This window comes from Fistularia commersonii, chromosome 10 (genome assembly GCF_037954325.1).
Source record: "Fistularia commersonii isolate RoL2024-O1a breed Wild chromosome 10, RoL_Fcom_v1.0, whole genome shotgun sequence".
NCBI lineage: Eukaryota > Metazoa > Chordata > Actinopteri > Syngnathiformes > Fistulariidae > Fistularia > Fistularia commersonii.
Genome location: NC_141293.1, coordinates 2,697,049 through 2,716,067, shown reverse-complemented (window position 1 = coordinate 2,716,067; position 19,019 = coordinate 2,697,049). Strand labels below are relative to the sequence as shown.

At 46.4% G+C, this 19,019-nt stretch overlaps 1 protein-coding gene across 2 annotated transcripts; it reads right to left on the bottom strand.

Moving 5' to 3' along the window:
• Positions 1-845: 845 nt before the first annotated feature.
• LOC147230090 (uncharacterized) lies at positions 846-18,278 on the bottom strand. 2 transcript variants are annotated; one of them, XM_086153233.1, is made up of 36 exons: positions 18,115-18,278; positions 17,889-17,942; positions 16,160-16,237; positions 15,986-16,051; positions 15,779-15,910; positions 15,467-15,520; positions 15,306-15,377; positions 15,178-15,234; positions 14,294-14,365; positions 14,139-14,207; positions 13,497-13,568; positions 13,224-13,292; positions 13,074-13,136; positions 12,909-12,974; positions 12,449-12,505; positions 12,095-12,160; positions 11,957-12,007; positions 11,807-11,875; positions 10,657-10,704; positions 10,465-10,530; positions 10,326-10,379; positions 10,157-10,228; positions 9,077-9,130; positions 8,788-8,853; positions 8,614-8,691; positions 8,440-8,499; positions 8,150-8,230; positions 7,344-7,430; positions 6,414-6,467; positions 6,230-6,334; positions 6,095-6,145; positions 4,935-4,988; positions 4,210-4,287; positions 4,097-4,133; positions 3,708-3,759; positions 846-2,913 (listed from the first exon to the last, which is right to left on the bottom strand). In XM_086153233.1, the coding sequence occupies exons 1-36, from the start codon at positions 18,115-18,117 to the stop codon at positions 1,962-1,964; spliced, it is 3,219 nt and encodes a 1,072-aa protein (XP_086009359.1). In that variant the 5' UTR covers positions 18,118-18,278; the 3' UTR covers positions 846-1,961. The 2 variants fall into 2 exon arrangements, with proteins under 2 accessions (XP_086009359.1, XP_086009360.1); XM_086153234.1 differs by lacking the exon at positions 9,077-9,130.
• Positions 18,279-19,019: the final 741 nt, after the last annotated feature.

The following is a 19,019-nucleotide window of genomic DNA, read 5'->3' as shown; positions in this document are numbered from 1 at the left end:
GTTGTTGTTTTGTTTTTTTCTCTTTTTTCAACACATTTCTCGAGCTAATATTTAGTTCACTCTATTTTTAGGGAGGAATGAGATTGTTTTTTGATTGATTTCCACATCATATATTACTTTACCTTATAAGAAAACATACAAAATTTAATGTCACTTAGCAGAAATACACTAAAATACACATCACAAAATTATATTTTTGTTTGTTTTATCTTCATTGAAGGTTGTTATTTTGTTTTTGTTTTTTTCCTAATTTTTTCTGCTTCATTGTGCACATAGGAGTTTTGCCATGTGACATTTATGTCAAAAGAAAGGGCGAGGTTATCTTGCAGATAGATTGAAAATGTGGAGCCGTCCCATTTCTCACCATTCAATGCAAAAACCCCAAATCGAAAAATTTGCAGATAGGAGCTTTTCCAGCTATCGATAAAATGAAACTATTGGGTGTTTTTTTTGCCAAAATAATTTTCCTACATTCCTACATTTAATAAATTTTTTGCTAAAAAAAACAACAAAAAAATTCAAATATCTTACTGCTGGTTATGTCTTCTTCACTATATGAGACAAGACTCCAGCATATATCTAATGACAATAAAAATACAACATTAGCAGTATTCCACTGCCTTCTGACACTAAAAATGAGTGTCAACCAAAGATAAAGTCTTCTCGGGTTTGCAGTAGAGGTGTTTTTCGTAAAGCCAGAATCTCCGCCGTGGGAATCTGGGGAATAAACACTGCAGGAGGGCAATTCCTGCAGTTAAGGTGAGCAAATATCAGCCACTTTGTCGGCTAGTTGACGAGGTGTGTTTGCTCTCCTGAGTGCATGTTTAAGAACGGACGCAGAGCGGTTCTGTAAATCTTTCTTACTTTTATTACACAAGTAATTGGTATATTGCACATACAATCTTATCTGTGACGGAGCAGCTTCATCAAGACCAAGGGAAATAAATATTTCAAATATTTCATTAAAATGTGGCACAGATATACAGGCAGTCTGACAGAGATCTTAAAAACAGTAACAATGTAGTTTGTGAAAGGAAAAAAAACAAAACAAAACCAAAAAAATAGTGTTAACTGTTTAATTTCTCTTAAAAAAAACAACAAAAAACCTGATGCAAAACTCAGCTTGCAGGGTTTGCAGATTTCCTTCAGTCACAACTGAAAAAAAACGCACTAGAAAAATATCTGCATCCGCGTTCTCCTGCTTAGCCGCACTAGCAAACAAAGCTAACGCTAGCCACTAACGCTAACGTGCATGTGACCTTTCTTTGTTATGCTAGCATATATTATTCTCTTTCTGCATCTATTAAAATGTAATTTCTGCATTTACAAAAGATCTGGGGATAAAATTACACATCTTTCAGCCCAAACCCTGTAAATATTCAATGTTTAAAGGCCTCTGGGTTCAACATACCTCATTTGGTGGTTTTCTGCCTCATGATTTGGATTTTGATTATATTAGCTTGACTAAAATCTACTCGCGTAGCATGTTTTCTTTTACTGCCGTCAAACGTAAAAGACAAAAAAGGAAAAAAAAAAACGACCAGCCCACCAGGACCCAGGAAGCTGTTTAGCTTAGCAGCTCAGGATTTGTCTAAATGACCTGAAACTAATGATAAGACCCCTAATAAAATGCCATTATATTTAATTTCTAAGGCATTATATACGACAAAGGCACTCTATATTAGGCACAATAAAGATTAACGCTACACCGTCAGCTACGCCTGGATGGTACCAGGATTACGTGAAATACTTCGATGAAGCTCAGAACACCATCTTGGTCATCTTTGTAAGATTCAAATCGACCAGAAGGTTCCTATCCGGGTTAAAGTACCGTTACATTAAATATATTATTTTCCAGTTTGCTAAATGACACGTTTGGCCCGGAGGCGCTGCCAGTGACGATTCCAGAAGCCAGTTCCCGAGGAAGAAAAGGCCGTTTTCAAAGTTCCTTCCCGTTTCGGTCAAACGTATTCTCTGTTCTCGATGTCCTTCTTTATGGCCTTTTTGATTTGGTCGATTTCGTCTTCCTCCGAACCGTCGTCCTCCTCCGTCTTGCCCTTCACCTGGTCTGACGATTCGGCGTCTCCTTCCGTTTTGGTCTCGTCGGTGCACTGCAGCTCCTCTCGAATGGTGTTGAGCTCCACCAGGCCCTCGTGCAGCTGCGTGGCCACCTCCCTGATCTTGGCGGCGAACTCCGACTTGGCCCCTTTCTTTAGCTCTTTGGAGTCTTTGGCCACGAAATAGATGTCCATCCCCACGAAGAGTCCCGTGAGCACGCCTGTGGCCATACTGGCGATCTGGACCGCCCGGGCCGCCGTGCTGCCGGCCACGTTGGCGATCTGCACCACGCGCATGATCTCGTTGGCGTTGATGAGGATGGCTTTTCCCGCCATGGCGCCGTCCTCGTAGAAGTTGCTGTTGAGCACCGGGAAGTCCCGGTTGTACGCGTGGTTCTTCATCTTGATCAGGTCAAACTTGCGCAGGTTTTCGATCCCCTGCTTGATGAACTTCAGGCACTTGTTGAGGTCCGTTATCTTCTCCTGGTAGTCCTCCACGATCTTCTCCACCTTTTTGCGATCCATGGAGTTGTTGACCTGATTGGAGATGCCGGCGCCCGCCGAGGTCAGACCGCCGGCGGTGGCTACCCCGAGCCCCACCGCCGTGACGATTAGAGATGTTCCCATGGTGACGGGGGCCAGGGCCAGGCCGGCGATCGTGGCCACGCCGCCGATGGCGCTGGTGGAGCCGCCGGTGATCTGAGCGATCTTGGTATTCTTGTTGAACTTGTCCAGGCCTTCGGCGATGTCGTTGAGGTCGATGACGTGCTGCCAAAGACTCTCGGCGCGCTCCGAGAAGAGCTTGTTGAAGACACGGATTCCCTTCTGAACCTTCTCCGCCGTCACGGCAAAGGCCCTGAGGGGACAGAGTTATTAGCGGAGACACAAAATGACCTCAGAGATGCTTTTAACTGGGAAGATACCTTAGCTTTAGCTTTCTTTTTTAGCCATATTAGCTGTCGCTTCATCTCTAAAAGTGACTGTCAGTCACAGTAGTTTGAGGAAGAACCGGTTCAGGTTGGCCTCCTGACTGAGGGAACTAGTTTTTGGTTGTTTTTATCCCGAATGTCACCGTCCGTGTCCTCGCAGACTGGAGTTGAATTGTGTAGCAACAGCCAATTTCGGAGAAAAAAGTTCTAAGGATGCGGTTCCGAGAACTAGTCTACCCTGGGAGAACTTTTTGGTTTGGTGATCCGAAGGAAGTAAGGGACCAGAGCAGGAACGCAAGCGTCTATGACGCCATCTTAAGCACCTCACTCAAAGGTCAACCACCGCAGAAGAAGAAGAAGAAGACCACACGGACAGCATGGAAGACCATGTTCATTACAATAATAACAACCATGGACCATCAGAGGAGTTCAAAGTGTTTATCTTCTCCCCTGTTAGCCGTTAGCTAACTCTGGACATATTTTGGCCAAAATGTAGACGTGGAGTAGCAGGCCAGAAGATGCTGGACCTCTCGTCGGTCAATTTCTCGCCGCTTCTGTTCAGAGTAGGTTTTAAAAAAAACGGTACCCCTTGTGGGTTCCTCCAAGCATCTATGAGCTCCTACAGAACTGTAAAAGGACCCTGCCTCAGAAGAGGAGGCCCAAAAAAACTATCCCGTTCCTGAAAAAGGCTGTGGTTTTCTTCTTCGGACCCTTCACTTACTTGGCTTCCTCTTTCTCCGTCATGTCCTCATCCTGAGGTGTGTCCTCCCACGCTGAGAAACAGGACAGAAGAATAAAACGAATTAAAGCGTGAAAGGAATAAAAAGGCCTCCGTGAAGGTTTTCTATAATTCCTATAATCTTGTCATTTCTTTCTGTGGACTTTTTCCTTGAAAATTCTTGAAAATCTTCATCCGGCGATCTTGTTTACAGCTTCCCACGAAGAAGAGAATAAGGAAAATACGATTTAGTCGCATTTTGACGTGATCATTGGATCCTCAGAAGATGAACGTACGAGTCTGAATGCAGCATATATTGCAAACTAAAATAAATGAGAGTTTTCAAGGTGTTACAGCGGGGAGGGAGATGAGAATAAAAATATTTTTCTTACACTCCACATTCTGCCACCAGTCCATGAGGTCCACGTCCTGGAAGGGAATGTTACAGCTCTCATCAGTTTCAACGCTTAACATGAACGGTCTGAAATCCAGAGACGAGACCCACCTGGCCGTCTCCGGGGTCCGACGGGCCCATGCGGAGGTCCTCCAGCCGCTCGAACAGAGACCGGCTCCCACCTTCGTTCTTGAAACAAAGAAATAATGCGGTTTTGGGGGTTCGCGCTGGAGCCATCATTGGGTCGCACACGGAGACCAACATACAATTCACTCATCCGTTCACACGTCACGTGGGGACATATCGCGATTCACCCTGTCATTCACGTAAAACGTGCTCCGGCATGTTCTCCAGGGATCTCCTTGCTGTGAAGCGCTAAAACACAGCGCTACCAAGATTAGTATCATTTTTTATGTGCGTCATGAAGACGCCGAACGGCAAAAACGGTGCTTTATCTCTGTTTTTGGGTTCCACAAAAGGAGGAAGCGGTGGCAAAAGAGGTATTGTTTGCGCTCGCTTTTGGCACAGCTGGCTGAGGGAAGTAAACAAGAACAAAAGGACCAATCCACACTGGGGGAAGCAAAGCGGCCCGACGAGTCTGTTTCTGACTCACATCTGATATCACCTTGGGGTAGGTTTACTGTCAAGAATGCTGGGCGGGGAAAAACAGCTATAACTCTCAGCTGGGACTTTAGTGGGCGTTCTGGTCCTGGGTTCTGAGGAGGTCACGTGACTGAAACCCGAGACAAAAACAAAAAAAACAGCCGGAGCGGACCAAGACGCAGCGGGTGAAATGGTTTCAAGACGGATTGGAGTCGACGGTCTTCTTTCCTTACCTCAGCTGCGTCGCCAGACGCTCCGTCCTGAACCTTCTTCTGGACAACTTTGGCCTGGAAGACAACATCGGAAACGCACAGATTGAGAACAGAGCTGATGTAAATAAACAAAATTTCAACACGGCTACGATGGGGTTCTTTGGGAATACGTGAAGCAGGAAAACTAGCAAGACTACTAGCAAAAACTAGCAAACCAGCAAATTTTTGGATACATCCCTTTAAAGTTTAAAGGGATGTATCCAAAAATTAGCTGGCTGTTAGCCATGTGGTACCTTGGGTTTACATCGATGTAAAGTAAACGGGGTTACATTTGCAGGCCGATCTGTTGAAAGCCTCGTGAAGCTGGGGATTGAACCAAGATAACAGCAAGTCCGAAACCGGCTCAGGGGACCAAACGATGACAAAATGTATTCTGGATATAAAAAAAAGTTGTCCGCCGTACCGTCCGACAAGATAGCCGCTTTTGGACCAAAGAGTTCTGAGAACCTTACAGCTTCAACTAGCCTCCACCGTGGGAACACTTTTGTTTTGCATTCCAACAGGCAATAAGGGACCACAGGTAGACCACGGTGTGATGCTAGCGTCTGCGGTATGCACCTTAAGCTCCACACTCAAAAACAACCAAAGAAGAAGAGGAAGACCAGACGGACAAGATGGAGGTGGAAGCTGCCACGGAATGGACCATCGGATGGGGTGAAGTGTTTTTATCTTCTTCCTGCACTTTGAAGAACCCTGTTAGCCATAAGCTAACTCCAGACTTATTCATGCCAAAATGTAGATGTTCCTCTGCGAAACCCCTCTGAGGCCAGAAGAGCTCGGACCTCTTCGTCACATAATTTCTCGCACCTTCTGTCCGTTTGGTCCCGAGCAAACAGCTACCGGTGACAATGATAGTTTTTAAAATGTTGCTCCGCGGTCGGGACGAAGTTCAATTCCCCACAAAACGGCCAAGTTCTCGAAGAGCTTCAAGGAACTGCAAAATGTTCCTGCGGCGAGAAAGCGGCTGAATTCAAGGAAAACCTGAAGGTTGGTCTTGGTTAGTCGGTACTCTTCAGGAGATCTTCTACTTTTTCTTTTGCAAAACCATCACATATTTGAGCCAACCAGGCTGGAGCTGCCATGTAAGAGTGTGTGTGTGTGTGTGTGTGTGTGTGTGGTACCTTGACACGAGGCATGAAGGGATTGTGCCTCTTTGGCTTCTTCACTTTGGTCTGGAACAAGAAGTAACTCCTTGTAAGACGCCACAGAATAAAGATAAAATGTAGCCGTTTTTAAACACTATGTCGTGCACGGACCTCTTCGGCTTGGACCTTGGCCTCCTCCTCTTTCTTCTCCTCCTCCTCCTTGGGTGGCGCCTCGTCGTCGTCCTCCTCTTTGAGTCCCTCGTCGTCCGAAGCGGTCTGGCGACAACAAACACAATTTGGGTGACGGGCGATGCGAGCGCGCAGACAAGAATCCTGGCTGAATCGGACGGCATACCCTGGCAGCGGCGCGCGGCATGAAGGGATTATGGTGCTTGTGTTTCTTCTTTGTCTGTCAAAATAAAAGAGTGACAAAGAGAATCGGGTTATTTGCAATTTTGACTAACTCCAGACAGATCGCGGGGGGGGAAGACTACTGGGAGTCATGTGACTTGTAGACTAAAAATACTGCACCGTGGACTGCGGTTGACTGTCCTTTGCACCTTCTCTAGGTTATCTTAAAGGAGACGGGAGGCAGAGACAAAGATGCGGCGGTTCATCTTCTCTTTGAGAGCGAGGAGGACGGAGTGGATCGGAAATTAGTCCGTCAGAGGGACAGCACATGGTAGATGTTTCAGGGGACAGAGTGAAGATCTTGGTAGAAGGACGCTTTGGTTGGAACTGCCAGGCAGGAGGTCTTGAAGGCCAGCTCAGGGGTTTACGGATGGAGGGAAATAGGATGGGAAGAGTGAAAGAGGAGGGTTAGATGGAGATGTTTTGCTGTGGAGACCCCTGAAAGGTGCAGCCCAAAGCCAAAAGAAGAAGAGCGTTGGGTGTCTTTGGTGGTTAGGCATGCGGACACAAGGAGTTGGGAACTGAACCGCAAACTTTCTGATTGGAGGAGCATTTGGAACATCTCCAAAGATACCATGTTGTTCTTGAGCGTGAATGGACACGTGCAGGTGTACAAGTTCGTGCCTCCACAAGAAAAAGGGTCAGATGAGAAGACAACTAAATCTGCATGACTAGGCTACCTCGCAGGGAGGATCTCCTAAAGTCCGATTGAAACCTGCAGTGAATTCCAAACATTCTCAGCCACCTGCCGCCGCAGATGCAGTTTCTCGGCACTGGACGAGCCGGAAAGACTACGGTCGGACATCGAGCCCCGAGAGACAGCGTTAAGACCCGACGCAGAGGTCGAGGAATGTCACCAGGAGGAGGACTTAACTGTTTTGCTCTCGGCTGGATTCAGCTCATCTCCCTCTCGGCCGGCGTCCTCCGGCGGGGTCTCCTCGTTGGACCGGCTCTGCGGCAGCTTCAGCAGTTTGACATTTAATCGGCGCAATGCATAGAGCGAACGGGGGGAAAATGAAAAGAGAGGACACAAAACTGGACAGAGCAAGAATTGATCGTGCCGGTCACCACGAACATGACTTTCTATTTATCGTCTCCGTCCCCATATTCCGAAAAAACACCAACGTCTAATGTTACGCTGAAGACACCCTGCTCTATATCTGCTCCAAACCCAATTCCCTACAAACTCTCGCCTCCAGAATTCTTCAGCTGGGATCATAACTCAGACCCGGTCCTTCAACAGCTCCACTGGTTGCCCAAAAACAATCTAGGATGAACTTCAAAATTATGCTCCGCCATACCCAGCAGAGTGGCCACAAATAAAATGTCTCATTATTGTTAGTATACGAACAAGTGTACAACTTCACCTCTTCAGCTGATGGGTCTTAAAAAAAAAAACAAACACCCGACTGCACCTTGTTCTTCAAACTAAAAAAAAAAAACATTTATCCAAAAGTAAGACGAATACTTGTCGGTTGATGGAAACTTGCTTTAAGTCGTGTTTTGTGACGAGGCGTCACAGACGCTCGCACTGAGCAACGACCAATCAGGTGACCTGGAAGGGTCTGGAGGGGAAGCTTAGCCCCTGCTAACGTGAACCGAGGGGCCGAAACTCACCGAAATTCGATTCATGAGGTCAAATTGCGGTGGTTCTACAAAAAAAAAAAAAACATGCCTTACCTGCTTCTGCGCCCTGGGAGGAGGCAGCGGGGTTCCTGATGGTTTTTCTTTCCTCTGTCTGGAGGACACGTCCTTGTTTCCCTGCAGAGGACACCAGCAGACATGTCGCCCCCGGGTGTAAAATTTCCTCGTCATCGGAGTAAATCCGACAGATAACCGAAAGCAAGAACAAGTAAATAGCGTTAAGACTCGTAAGCGGCTGACGTTTGATAACGAAATGCTGATAAAGAGAATTAACACAGAGTTTTCACAGAGACCCTTCTGTAAAAACTGAGATGTTCGACGTTTACCCGTGAGTCCTCAGGTTCTTCGGGGTTCCGTTTGTCATTTGCAGAGGAGCGTTTCATTTCCTGGGGAAAAAAAATTGCACTTTTTTTTTTTTGTTTTTTTTAGCTGCAGAATTTGAGCGGAGGTCAAAGAGATGCTGCACTGAGCGGTCGCTCGCGTTCGGCTGCCCCGCTAACCTCCTCGGTCGGTCTGGCCGGAACAGGCGGTGTTTCGCCTTTTTCCTTCCTCTCCCTATCGATCGCGTTACTCTTGGCCTGGCAAGGACACACACACACACACACACACACGCAGTGAGGTGGGTTTTCTATGTAAGTGGTCACTTTATCACCCTCCATCGAAAAAAAACGCACCGATTTGGGATTCTCCTCCACCTTTTTCTCCGTCTCCTTGTGTGCCTCGGTGTCCTTGCTGTCCTTCTGGAAGAAGGAAATATTGGGGGCTGAACTTTAAATCAAACTATGACGGCAGTCGCGGTTAAAAAAAAAAAGCGTTCCAGCGTCCATGTTACTGAAAGGTTATTTCTACAGGCTGAGAAAACCAAGATGACGAACCACGCCGACACCAAGACACGTTTGCAAGTTCGGAAACACCCCCACCGTCACCCGCAAGCACAATGCTTCACCAAAATAACATATTTACTTTGTTAGCGGAGCGGAATGGGTTGAGTTTGGACATGGCTCCCACCATGGCATTCTGAACGGGGTGGACAAAGTACAGGATTTTAAACGTTTTCTGCTGAATTGTTAGCTGCTAGCCACATCCGACGCACGATAAATATCGTCGCTATGTGCCCTTGCACTCTTCGGTATGATTCTGGACCCTGCCACAGGGCCATTTTACTTTTGATAGCAACCGTTGGTTCCAGCTAGCTCGTTGTTAGCGCAGTTTATAGAAATGACTTGGCAAATTGAGACTATTATTGGCTACATACATGACATGATTAAAAGACATCATTGAAGGGCTAAATGATGCCAAATGTGATAACTTGCAGAAAACATGCTAAGAAACACAAACATTGGTTCATTAGCGGCCAATGAATGGCTAACAAGTGCGTAACTGATGCTAAAACAGGTTAAGACAATGGCCAACTTGATTTTTTATAATAAATAGTAAATCTATATTGATGCTCCAAAGTTGAAAAATCATGGCTTAATTAAGATTCTTCAGCATGTATGAAATATACCATTAGCTAGCGGAGACCAAGACTTGTATACAAACAACGCAGTGCTAAAAGATGCTAACATTTACTGAATATGTTTATCAATAGATTACATGCTAACTCTTACCGATAGCATCTGGTAGATGATGTACAGCGGCTAATGAGCTGAACATATCACCTAACAGGCTAATTTCCTGTCAAAAACATGTTAGCATGGCATCTTTTTGCTGCCATGTTACATGGAAATATAACATTAATGACATTACAACGTCACATTCCACCAACTACTAGCCACTAATGGCTAGTTTGGGACGCAGGTAAACAGAGCCAATTAGCAATAAGCAAAAAATAGTTCCAAAAAAATTTAGAAACTAATTCTAAGTCTTCAAATGTATGTTTATGTTCTAGTTAAGACCTGAGCAAAAATATAATTATCATGTCAACAACGGTAAAAAAAAATGACAATTCCTTGAGAGGCAAGTCTCTCGGGCCTTGACGGAGGCGAAACCTATGCTAATGTGAAACGGTTGAGTCACACTCCTGAGATGTTATCAGCCCACCTGTTTGTGGCCGGACTGCTTTTCGGTGTTTGCAGGCGGATCCTCCTCATCTGAACTGGGAGGCCTCTCGTACTGGGGAGCGAAAACACGATTGGTCGGTTTGTCGGCAGGAATTGAATAAATGAGATGACTTAGTTCCCGATTGTTATGACACCACCATTGTCCGTACTTTGTGTGCGGATCGAAAGGGATTCAGCTTTGTCATGGCTCCGGCCAGCTTACTCTGAATATGAGAAAAATAAAGATATATGAGAGGAGGAGCCGCCGGCCTTCTTTCTTTTTAACTTTTCAAGCAAAACCCCCCGAACCTGTTTGTGGCCGGCCTGATTCTCTTCATCATCCAATCTCCCTTCGCCCTCCGAGTCCGAACGCTCCTAAAGAGAGGGTTGATATCTGTTTTTCTTCGACACAAAAGGGCCGGAGGTCACGGTTTTGCCGCCTTTTTTTCCGGAAATAAATGTCTGCCCGTAGGCAGAGCACGATGGGGGATGTGAACAAACCTGCTTGTCGCCGTAGAACGTGCTCTTCATCATTGCGCTGAAGCCGTTCTGAAACCCGAGAACATGGTTATTGCAGCTCCCCTGCACCTTTCTCCTACACTCTTTTTTATCGTGACTTGTATGCTTCCACCGCTTTGGACGCACAAGCCACTGAGGCCAAATCTGAACAGACACTCCAGTAGAGATGACACCTCATGAGCCAAAAAAGTAATTGAAGATGAGATCATGAAGATGGTTGCCCGATCCAAGGTGATACAAGACTGTGTATTAATTTGGTGTATTGCCCAGACTACAGCAACTTCTGCTACTCTAGTTAGACAAGAGGACAGCTGAGCCTCCTGGTGGCTAGCTTGGTACAAAGAATGTCAATCGATGGAAACTGTAAAGGGTCTACAATGGATCTCACGTTCATCTGTGCATTCCAACACCTGTGGCGGCAGGGATGCCATACAAGGTAGCTAACCATCGGGACCAATAGGGGTTCAGTGTCTTTGTCCAAGGAGAGGAGCCAGGGATTGAACCCCCAACCCCCCAATTGGTGGGATCAAAAGTAGCCTAAGAAAGGCAAATGGCATTCATTCAATGCCTATTCATTTAGTGTACTCTAGTTTGCCGAGAGGATAGCTCAGCAGTAACCTCCTGGTAGCCAGGCTTGCCCCGAAAACAGCAGTCAATGGAAGCCATAAAAGGTCTCTACCTGTATGGCGCTTTCAACACCTTGGTGTTTCATTACACTGGATCTCACGTTCACCCTTGCACTCAAACACCTGTGGCAGCAGAGCTAACATGCAAGGTAGCTAACTATCGGGAGCAAAAGGGGTTCAGTGTCTTTGCCCGAGGACAGGGGCCCGAACCACCAAACCCTCAAATTGGTGGGACCGAAAGTAGCCTAACAAAGGCAAATGCCGTTCTTTGAATGCCTATTCATTTAGTGTACTTTGGAGACGACATCAACTTCTGCTACCTCCTGGTAGCCAAGTTTGCACCGAAAACAGCAGTCAATGGAAACCATAAAAGGTCTCCATCTGTGGCGGCAGAGCTGCCATGCAAGGTAGCTAACTATCGGGAGCAATAGGGAACCCTCCAATTGTTGGGACTGAAAGTAGCCTAACAAAGGCAAATGCCGTTCCAGCCCATCCTGCAAGCCTACCTGCTTGGTTTTGGACTTCTCTGTGGACGTGTTCTCATTTGCATCGGCGTGTTCTGCTTTTTCCTTGTCCTAACGAAGCACGCAAGAACCCGGTCAGTATTCAGACAGTCAGACTAGGACAACAGAGGACTTTGGGTGTGAGAAAATGACCTGGGCAGAGGAAACAAAGGGATTCTTCGGGAGCCTTGCTGCCGCCCCGCCCTGATGGGAGAAAATTCATTCAGCATGAGTCAATTGATCCCATCGTCCTCACCTGACAAGAACTCAAAGAGGTAAACCGCGCCCAACCTTCGAGGACTTTTCTGCGAGGCTGTCACTGCTGGCGGAGAGCTCGCTGTCTGCTGTCAAATCGTCCTTGGGGAGGAGACGGGACGGAAGGAAGTGGATGAAATGATCAAGTAAGAAAAAGCAAAGTGAGCTAAACCGGATTAAACCAAATGTCAATGTGAACAGACCCAAACACATACCCCTAGTTTCTATAAAATCCAGAACTGACACATCATTTTTCAGTATAAACTCATTTTTATTTGTTTTCTGATTCCTTCTTTGTCTAGTGTTTCTTTTAAGAAGGTTTTTTTTTTTTTTAATGTGTTGTTTTCTTTGTGGATCAAACCTTTCTGCTCATGGACTACAATATCTCACCTGAGATTTGGCAGTTTTGGGCTTTTTAAACACTCCGCTGAATAGTCCTCCTTTCTCCTGGTGGATGGAAGATACATGTCATGTGGTCAGCATCGGTAGATAGATAGATTGGAGTCCGTGCACATGTTAGATGTTCTGGAGATAAAAGTAAGACTGAAATGGTTTGGACATGGAAGGATGGGGAAGATCTGGGTGGAAAGGTTGGAGCCGCCAGGCTGAAGACCAGAGAGGAGGTTTATGGATGTAATTGCAAAAGGATAGGAAGTTTGTTGGTGGGACAGGAGAGGTTTAGATGGAGGAAGATGAGGAGCCGAGAAGATCTGGGTAGCCAGGCAGAAGGTTCTAGAAGAAGTTAGTTGGAAGATGGTTGGCTTTGGAGACCCTTGAGGGAAGCGGCCAAAAGAAAAGAAGAATATTGGTCGATTATGGACAAAAATCTGTCGGCTGAAAGTAGCTTTACCTTCGTGTTGCTCTCAGACACGTTTTCCGCGCTGCCCGATCTGTTAGCGGGTTCGGATAAATCGTCCTGGGTTCGTAGGAGAAACGAGGAAAACGGAAAAATGAATCCAAATCAAACAAAGTAAAACAGTTTGTCTTTTTCAAAACAGGAAGTGAGGAGCGGCACCTGTGACTGGGCTCTCTTCGGGGGTTTCTTAAAAATTCCACCGAACACCCCGCCTGGGTGTTGCTAGAAAAAGGTTGCTAATTGTTATTACATTTTCGTTTAAAAAAAGATCGGGATGATCGACCGTTGAAACGGTTGAAAAAAAATCACCGTTGCGTTGTGATTGGCGGAGAGGTTGTCGGTGCTGTTGGACAGCTGGTCGGGCTCAGACAAATTATCCTATTGTGAGAAAAAAAACAAAAAAAAAAAAAAAAGGAGATTATTCATTCATTCATTCTCCACACCGCCTATCCTGGAGACGTACAACCATTCACTCGTCACACAGAAAATCCAACTATTCACTCGCTCACATGGACATACAACCTTTTATGCTCTTGCGTAAGCTGGAAGTGTGAACCAAAACTGTTCAACATTGGAACTCGCCTGAGATTTCGTTCTGGCTCCGAAAGGCTTCGGGGATTTTCTGAACATACCGCTGAACATCCCTCCGGACTCCTGAGGGGACAGAAAGTACCTTCTGAGAAAGGTTTCCGCCGCGAGATTTTAAAAATGAAGGCGATACAGCCTCGTAGGTTCCTCCGAGGTTTTCCCGGCAACAGAAACATCTCAAGCTAGCTAGTGTGGCACCAAGGGGCAGCAGAAGAACCCAGCCCAACCCTCTATGATGGAGGAATGAACTTCAGCAAGCCATTCAAAAGTTGGCAAAGCAAGAACCTAGATTTCCCAAGAGTCTTCATAGCGGTGTTGGCCGCATTTTCACCACATTTATTAGAATTTAAAAATAATCAATAAATCGATCTGATGTTCCTCCGCCGCGTCAACAAGAAAGTAGTTCCGGCTGTATTAGCGTCGAAGCTTCATCTCATTTCATAGCCTAGCGTTTGGAGTCGTGAGTTAGGCTACCGGCCTAACCGGCCTAACTGAATGAAACTACCATTCATTATGCTAAGCTAACTTGCAAAACGTAGGTGCCGAGTCCAGAATGGCAGCAGCCTACGGTCTCAGCTGCAAGGATGGAAGGAAGTAGGCCGACGTACGAGAAAGGGGGCGTGTCCCTTGGCTCACCTTGGCGCCGTAATTGGCGGACAGGTTGTCGCTGCTGCCCGACAGCTCATTGGACGCAGACAGATCGTCCTGCGGGGGCAAAGAAAGGAAAACAGACGCGTTCACAGACAGGAAACTTCCTCTGGCGGGAGTGACGGCGACAGCACAGCTCTCACCTGGGACTGTGCTCTCGCTCCTAGGGGTTTGGGGGATCTCTTGAAAATCCCCCCCAACATCCCTCCGGACTCCTGGGAGAGGGAATTACGATAACGGTTTGAGCGATGCGTCCGACAGAGGTTTCTCGTTTTAGTATAAGATAATCACTTTTGTATTTGTGAGCTGAGGCAGCGGGGGGGGGGGGGGGGCTCACAACGCAACCGGGAACGGCCGATCGCAGCCTCCATCTGAGCGACGGCTTTGTAAATATGTTTGAGAAGACTTGGGAGTCTTTTAGCTTTTTGGTTGGTTTAAAGACACTGAGGAGAAGACAGGACGCAAGAGGTGAAGATGTGGAGGTTGTCTTTGGGAGTGAGGGGGACGAACAGGATCGGGAACGAAGCCATCGGGAGGGACGCCACATGTACTGGAGATCATATTAGACTGAGATGGTTTGATCAAGGACAGAGAAGATCAGGGTAGAAGGATACTGAGGTTGGAGTTGCAAGGTAGGAGGTCTTGAGGAAGACCAGAGAAGAGGTTTATGGATGAGGGGAAAGAGGAAAGGAAGTTGGGGGCGGGGGGTAGATGGAGGCAGATGACTGGCTGTGGTGCCTCCTTAAGGGAAGGAACGGAGAACATCATTGGTGGATTCTTTTTATATGGCCGACCCCAGAACGGAGCTGCCAAGAGAAAAAGACGAGGAAGTTGTATGCTCATCCAAGTGATCAACCCCTTGTTTTACTGTCAGCAAGACGAGGACAAAGGTGTATGTCAGAGTTAACCGATCTTGTTTATGATTATTGCAGGACTACTGCATCATAGCCATTAGCTATTAGCTATTAGCTATTGGCATGATTAACTTCATGCCGTTACAGTCCATATTAGTGGACCGCATACTGACCTTGTTGTTATCAGACAGGCTACTATCGCCAGCGGTCACGTCGATGTCCAAAAGATCCTGAAACATTGAAGACGTTCTATTAGCTTAGCATTACGCTATCACACTTTGTTTCACCGGGTCCTGGTCACCTGTGACGGCCTCCTGGCGTGTCCCGGTTTGGCCGGTCGTTTCAGGATCCCGCTCAGCACGCCGGCTTTGTCCTGCGGAGAGGAAGGCGGCGAGGGGCTCGTTTTATTCGTGGGCCGGGACGGTAACGAGTTCCAAAATAGAAAACAAACGTCCTACAAACCTTCGACGGCTTGTTGTCGGCGAGACTGTCATTGCTGGCGGACAGGTCAGGGTCCTGAAGGGAAATATTTTGAAATAACATCACCCGCCCCCACAAAAAAAAACCCAAAACACTCGACTTACATCTACTCGAATGCGCATTGGGCCGACAACCCGGACCGCAGGTGACATGCATCTACTAGCATGTTTAACGGGATAAAAACGTTACGGAGTCACATGGAAACCAGAGCCAATCCAAGGTGCGAATGGGATGAGAGGCGGAGCTTAATGTGAAGGGGTCAGCTGTCCATCACACATAAAGACATCCATTCACCTTCTCGTTCACACCCATGGATATTTTAGATGAAGATCCAGACTGCGGGCGGTTGTTTCCAACCCGCGAAGGGTCCTCCACGCCAGGTTTGGTCGTCTTCTTGAACATCCCTTTGAACACACCACCTTTCTCCTGTGGCGTACATCAGACAGTTAGTCAACGGAGACATCGCGTTTCAACCGAAGCCTCAAACCCGCCGTTGCTCACCTTTGCGCCGCCGTCCGTCGGGCCGTCGCCGCTCTTGGAAGGCTCGCCGCTGACGAACAGGCTGTCCTGAGAGGCGAGCAGATGGAGAGCCGGTTAGCGTCACCGCTGCGCCCGCCGGGGGTCGGATTGAGGCGCGGCGAGGTGCCGGGCTTCATCAAAAATGACAACAGTCACCTGCGTTTGGACAGACGGTTCCACCGCCGCCGCCTTGGAGGACCTTTTGAACATCCCCCCGAACAACGCCGCTTTTTGCTGGATGGAGAAGAAACCCCAAGTCAGCAAGAGAACTGTCTGCACAACAGCGTACCGCCACCCTGACCTTTGACCCCCGAGTAGCTTCACAGCGACCTTGACCTTTACGTCCAATTTCATCACATTGCCTTCCAACCAAGCTGAGGCACTAAATTTAGCTTGAGGCTAAGTTTTCTCTGATTGGTTTTCTATATAATTTTCTATAGAGGCCGGAGCAGGACTTACGTGCAGGAATATCATTTATTGTGTAATCAATACAAACAAAACATACCTGTTGACTTTGCAGCCTAATACTATATATTTAAATATCCATATCTATCAGAATAAGCATTCTTTATGTTCTGCTTTGGTTTTATTAGTGATCAATTCAAGCTGTTGACATCACACACACACACAAGATAGGTAAAATGTGCAACTGCAACTAAAAAAAATAAAAAAAAACACAATAAGAAAGTCGAATTTCACAAGCAACATTACGATTTGGAAAAACGATCTTGTGAATAAATTAAGAAGATAGTTTTCCACAAAGCAACTGGGGAAAACAAAAATGGGCCCGAATTACAGCTCGCCTGTCCGACATCTCAGATTGGATGGCAACTAACCATCTGAAGCTCAACCTAAACAAGACCGAGCTGCTCTTTAGCTCGACAACACCGTGGTAAGGCCGACCACAACTGCGACAAACCTGGGTGCGGTCCTAGACAACCAACTGTCGTTCTCAGCGAACGTCGCACGTTCCTGCAGATTCCTCCTTCACAACATCAGGAAGGTTCGCAGATTCCTCACGGAAGATACAGCGCAGATACTCATCCAGCGCTCTAGTCATCTCTTGTTTGGACGACTGCAACTCCCTCCTTGCTGGTGCCCGAGTGGTAACCATCAGGCCTCTGGAGCTTATCCAGGAAGCGGCAGCCCGCCTGGTGTTCAACCGTCCCAAATTCTCCCGCACAACTTCCCTTCTTATGTCCCTTCGCGTCGAGTTCAAGACCCTGGTGCTCGCCAGTGAATGGAACGGCCCCGTCTTATCTTCAGGATATGGTAGAGCTACATGTCCTGCCCCGTCCCCTCCGATCTGCCACCTCCGGGCGACCGTCCACCCCGTCGCTCCGAGCCCCCGGCCGCCGATCCAACCGGTCTCGGTTCTTCTCGGTCTCGGCTCTGGGTGGTGGAACGAACTCCCGGAAACGGTCAGAACGGCGGAGTCGCTGCACATCATTCGCCTAAGCTGAAAACATACCTCTTCACCAAGCACTACCCTACTAATCGCACTTAGTCCCCCCCAAAAAAAAAACCAAATGCATGTATGTATATGGTTTTGAGATGGCTATTTGGTAGAGTGGTGACTTCTGAATAACAACTACTGGTACTTTGGATCTTTTGTTATTGAATTGCAATTTTTGTGAGTCGCTTTGGATAAAAGCTTCTGCTAAATGACAGGAATGTAATGTAATGTAATGAGCTTTGAAATGATATAATGGCCCTGTTACAGTTGCTTTTCTGTCAATTTTTTTTTAGTTTTTTTTTTTAATTTATTTTGAACCGATGTAAAGTGCATTTTCGGTTACATTTTCTGTTATTAAATCAATTTCAACCCCTATGAGAGAGAGAGAGAGAGACGCCGGGGAAGCGTCGACACCGAGCGGCTACTCACCGCGACACCGCCCCCGTCACACTCCAGCTCCAGGTCCAGGCTCTCGTACCGCGCCTGTCGGAACACACACACACACACACACACACACACACACACACACACACACACACACACACACACACACACACACACACAAATAAACAAACAGACAAATAAACAAACAAACAAACGGTTCGAACAGCGTCAACCCCAAGTGCTCATTTCTCCCGTACGTTCCCGAACTCACCATCGAAAAATCGATCGAAACGACGCTTCCCTTTCGATGTGTGTGTGTGTCAGTGTGTATTTGTTCGGTCCACCGAAAAAATAAAAATTAAAAAAGGTTTTTCTAAACGGTTTTTCGGCTGACCGAGTGGAAAAACAGGCGGGTCCCCGTTCCCGGATTCCCCCGGGGAGGGAGGGGGTGAGGAGGGGGCGTGGCTTGACTCACCTGGAAGTGATGGTGCGTTCAGGTGCAGCCCGGAAATTCCAGTATCACCCCTGCGATAATACACATATGATAAGTACTTTATGCTTTTTGTTTACATTTGAATTTCCCATCAAATTGTTTGTAATTTGAATTGTTTTTATTGCTGTATTTTTGTTTATTTTATTGTTTTTTTCAGTGATGTGCTTTGTGTGCTACCAAGATTTTTTGTTGTAGGGTGAGGGAATCATTGCCTTCCATTTAATGTACTGCTCCGAAAAATAAAGGGAATATTTAAACAACAAAATTTAACTCTAAGTCAGTCACATTTGAGTAAAATTAAACTAGCCACTTAGGAATTCATTTTGACTTGTTTTAAGAATATTACTTTAATATTGGATCAGCCTGTCGTGTTTTTTTCCACTTTAAGAAAAGATAAACTTTATTGATCCCCATAGGGGAAATTCCTTTGTCACAGCAGCGTAACAGTTATAATGCCAAAAATGAAACAAATAAAATAAATATCAATATAAACATAAATAGAGAGACGGTAATGTTGAATGTTACTCCAAATCCAGACCTCCATGGGTTCATAAATTTGATTTCCATTGATAATTTTTTTTGTGATTTTGTTTTTCAGCACATTCAACTATGTAAAGATCAAAGTATTTCATAAGAATATTTCATTCATTCAGATCTAGGATGTGTTATTTTAGTGTTCCCTT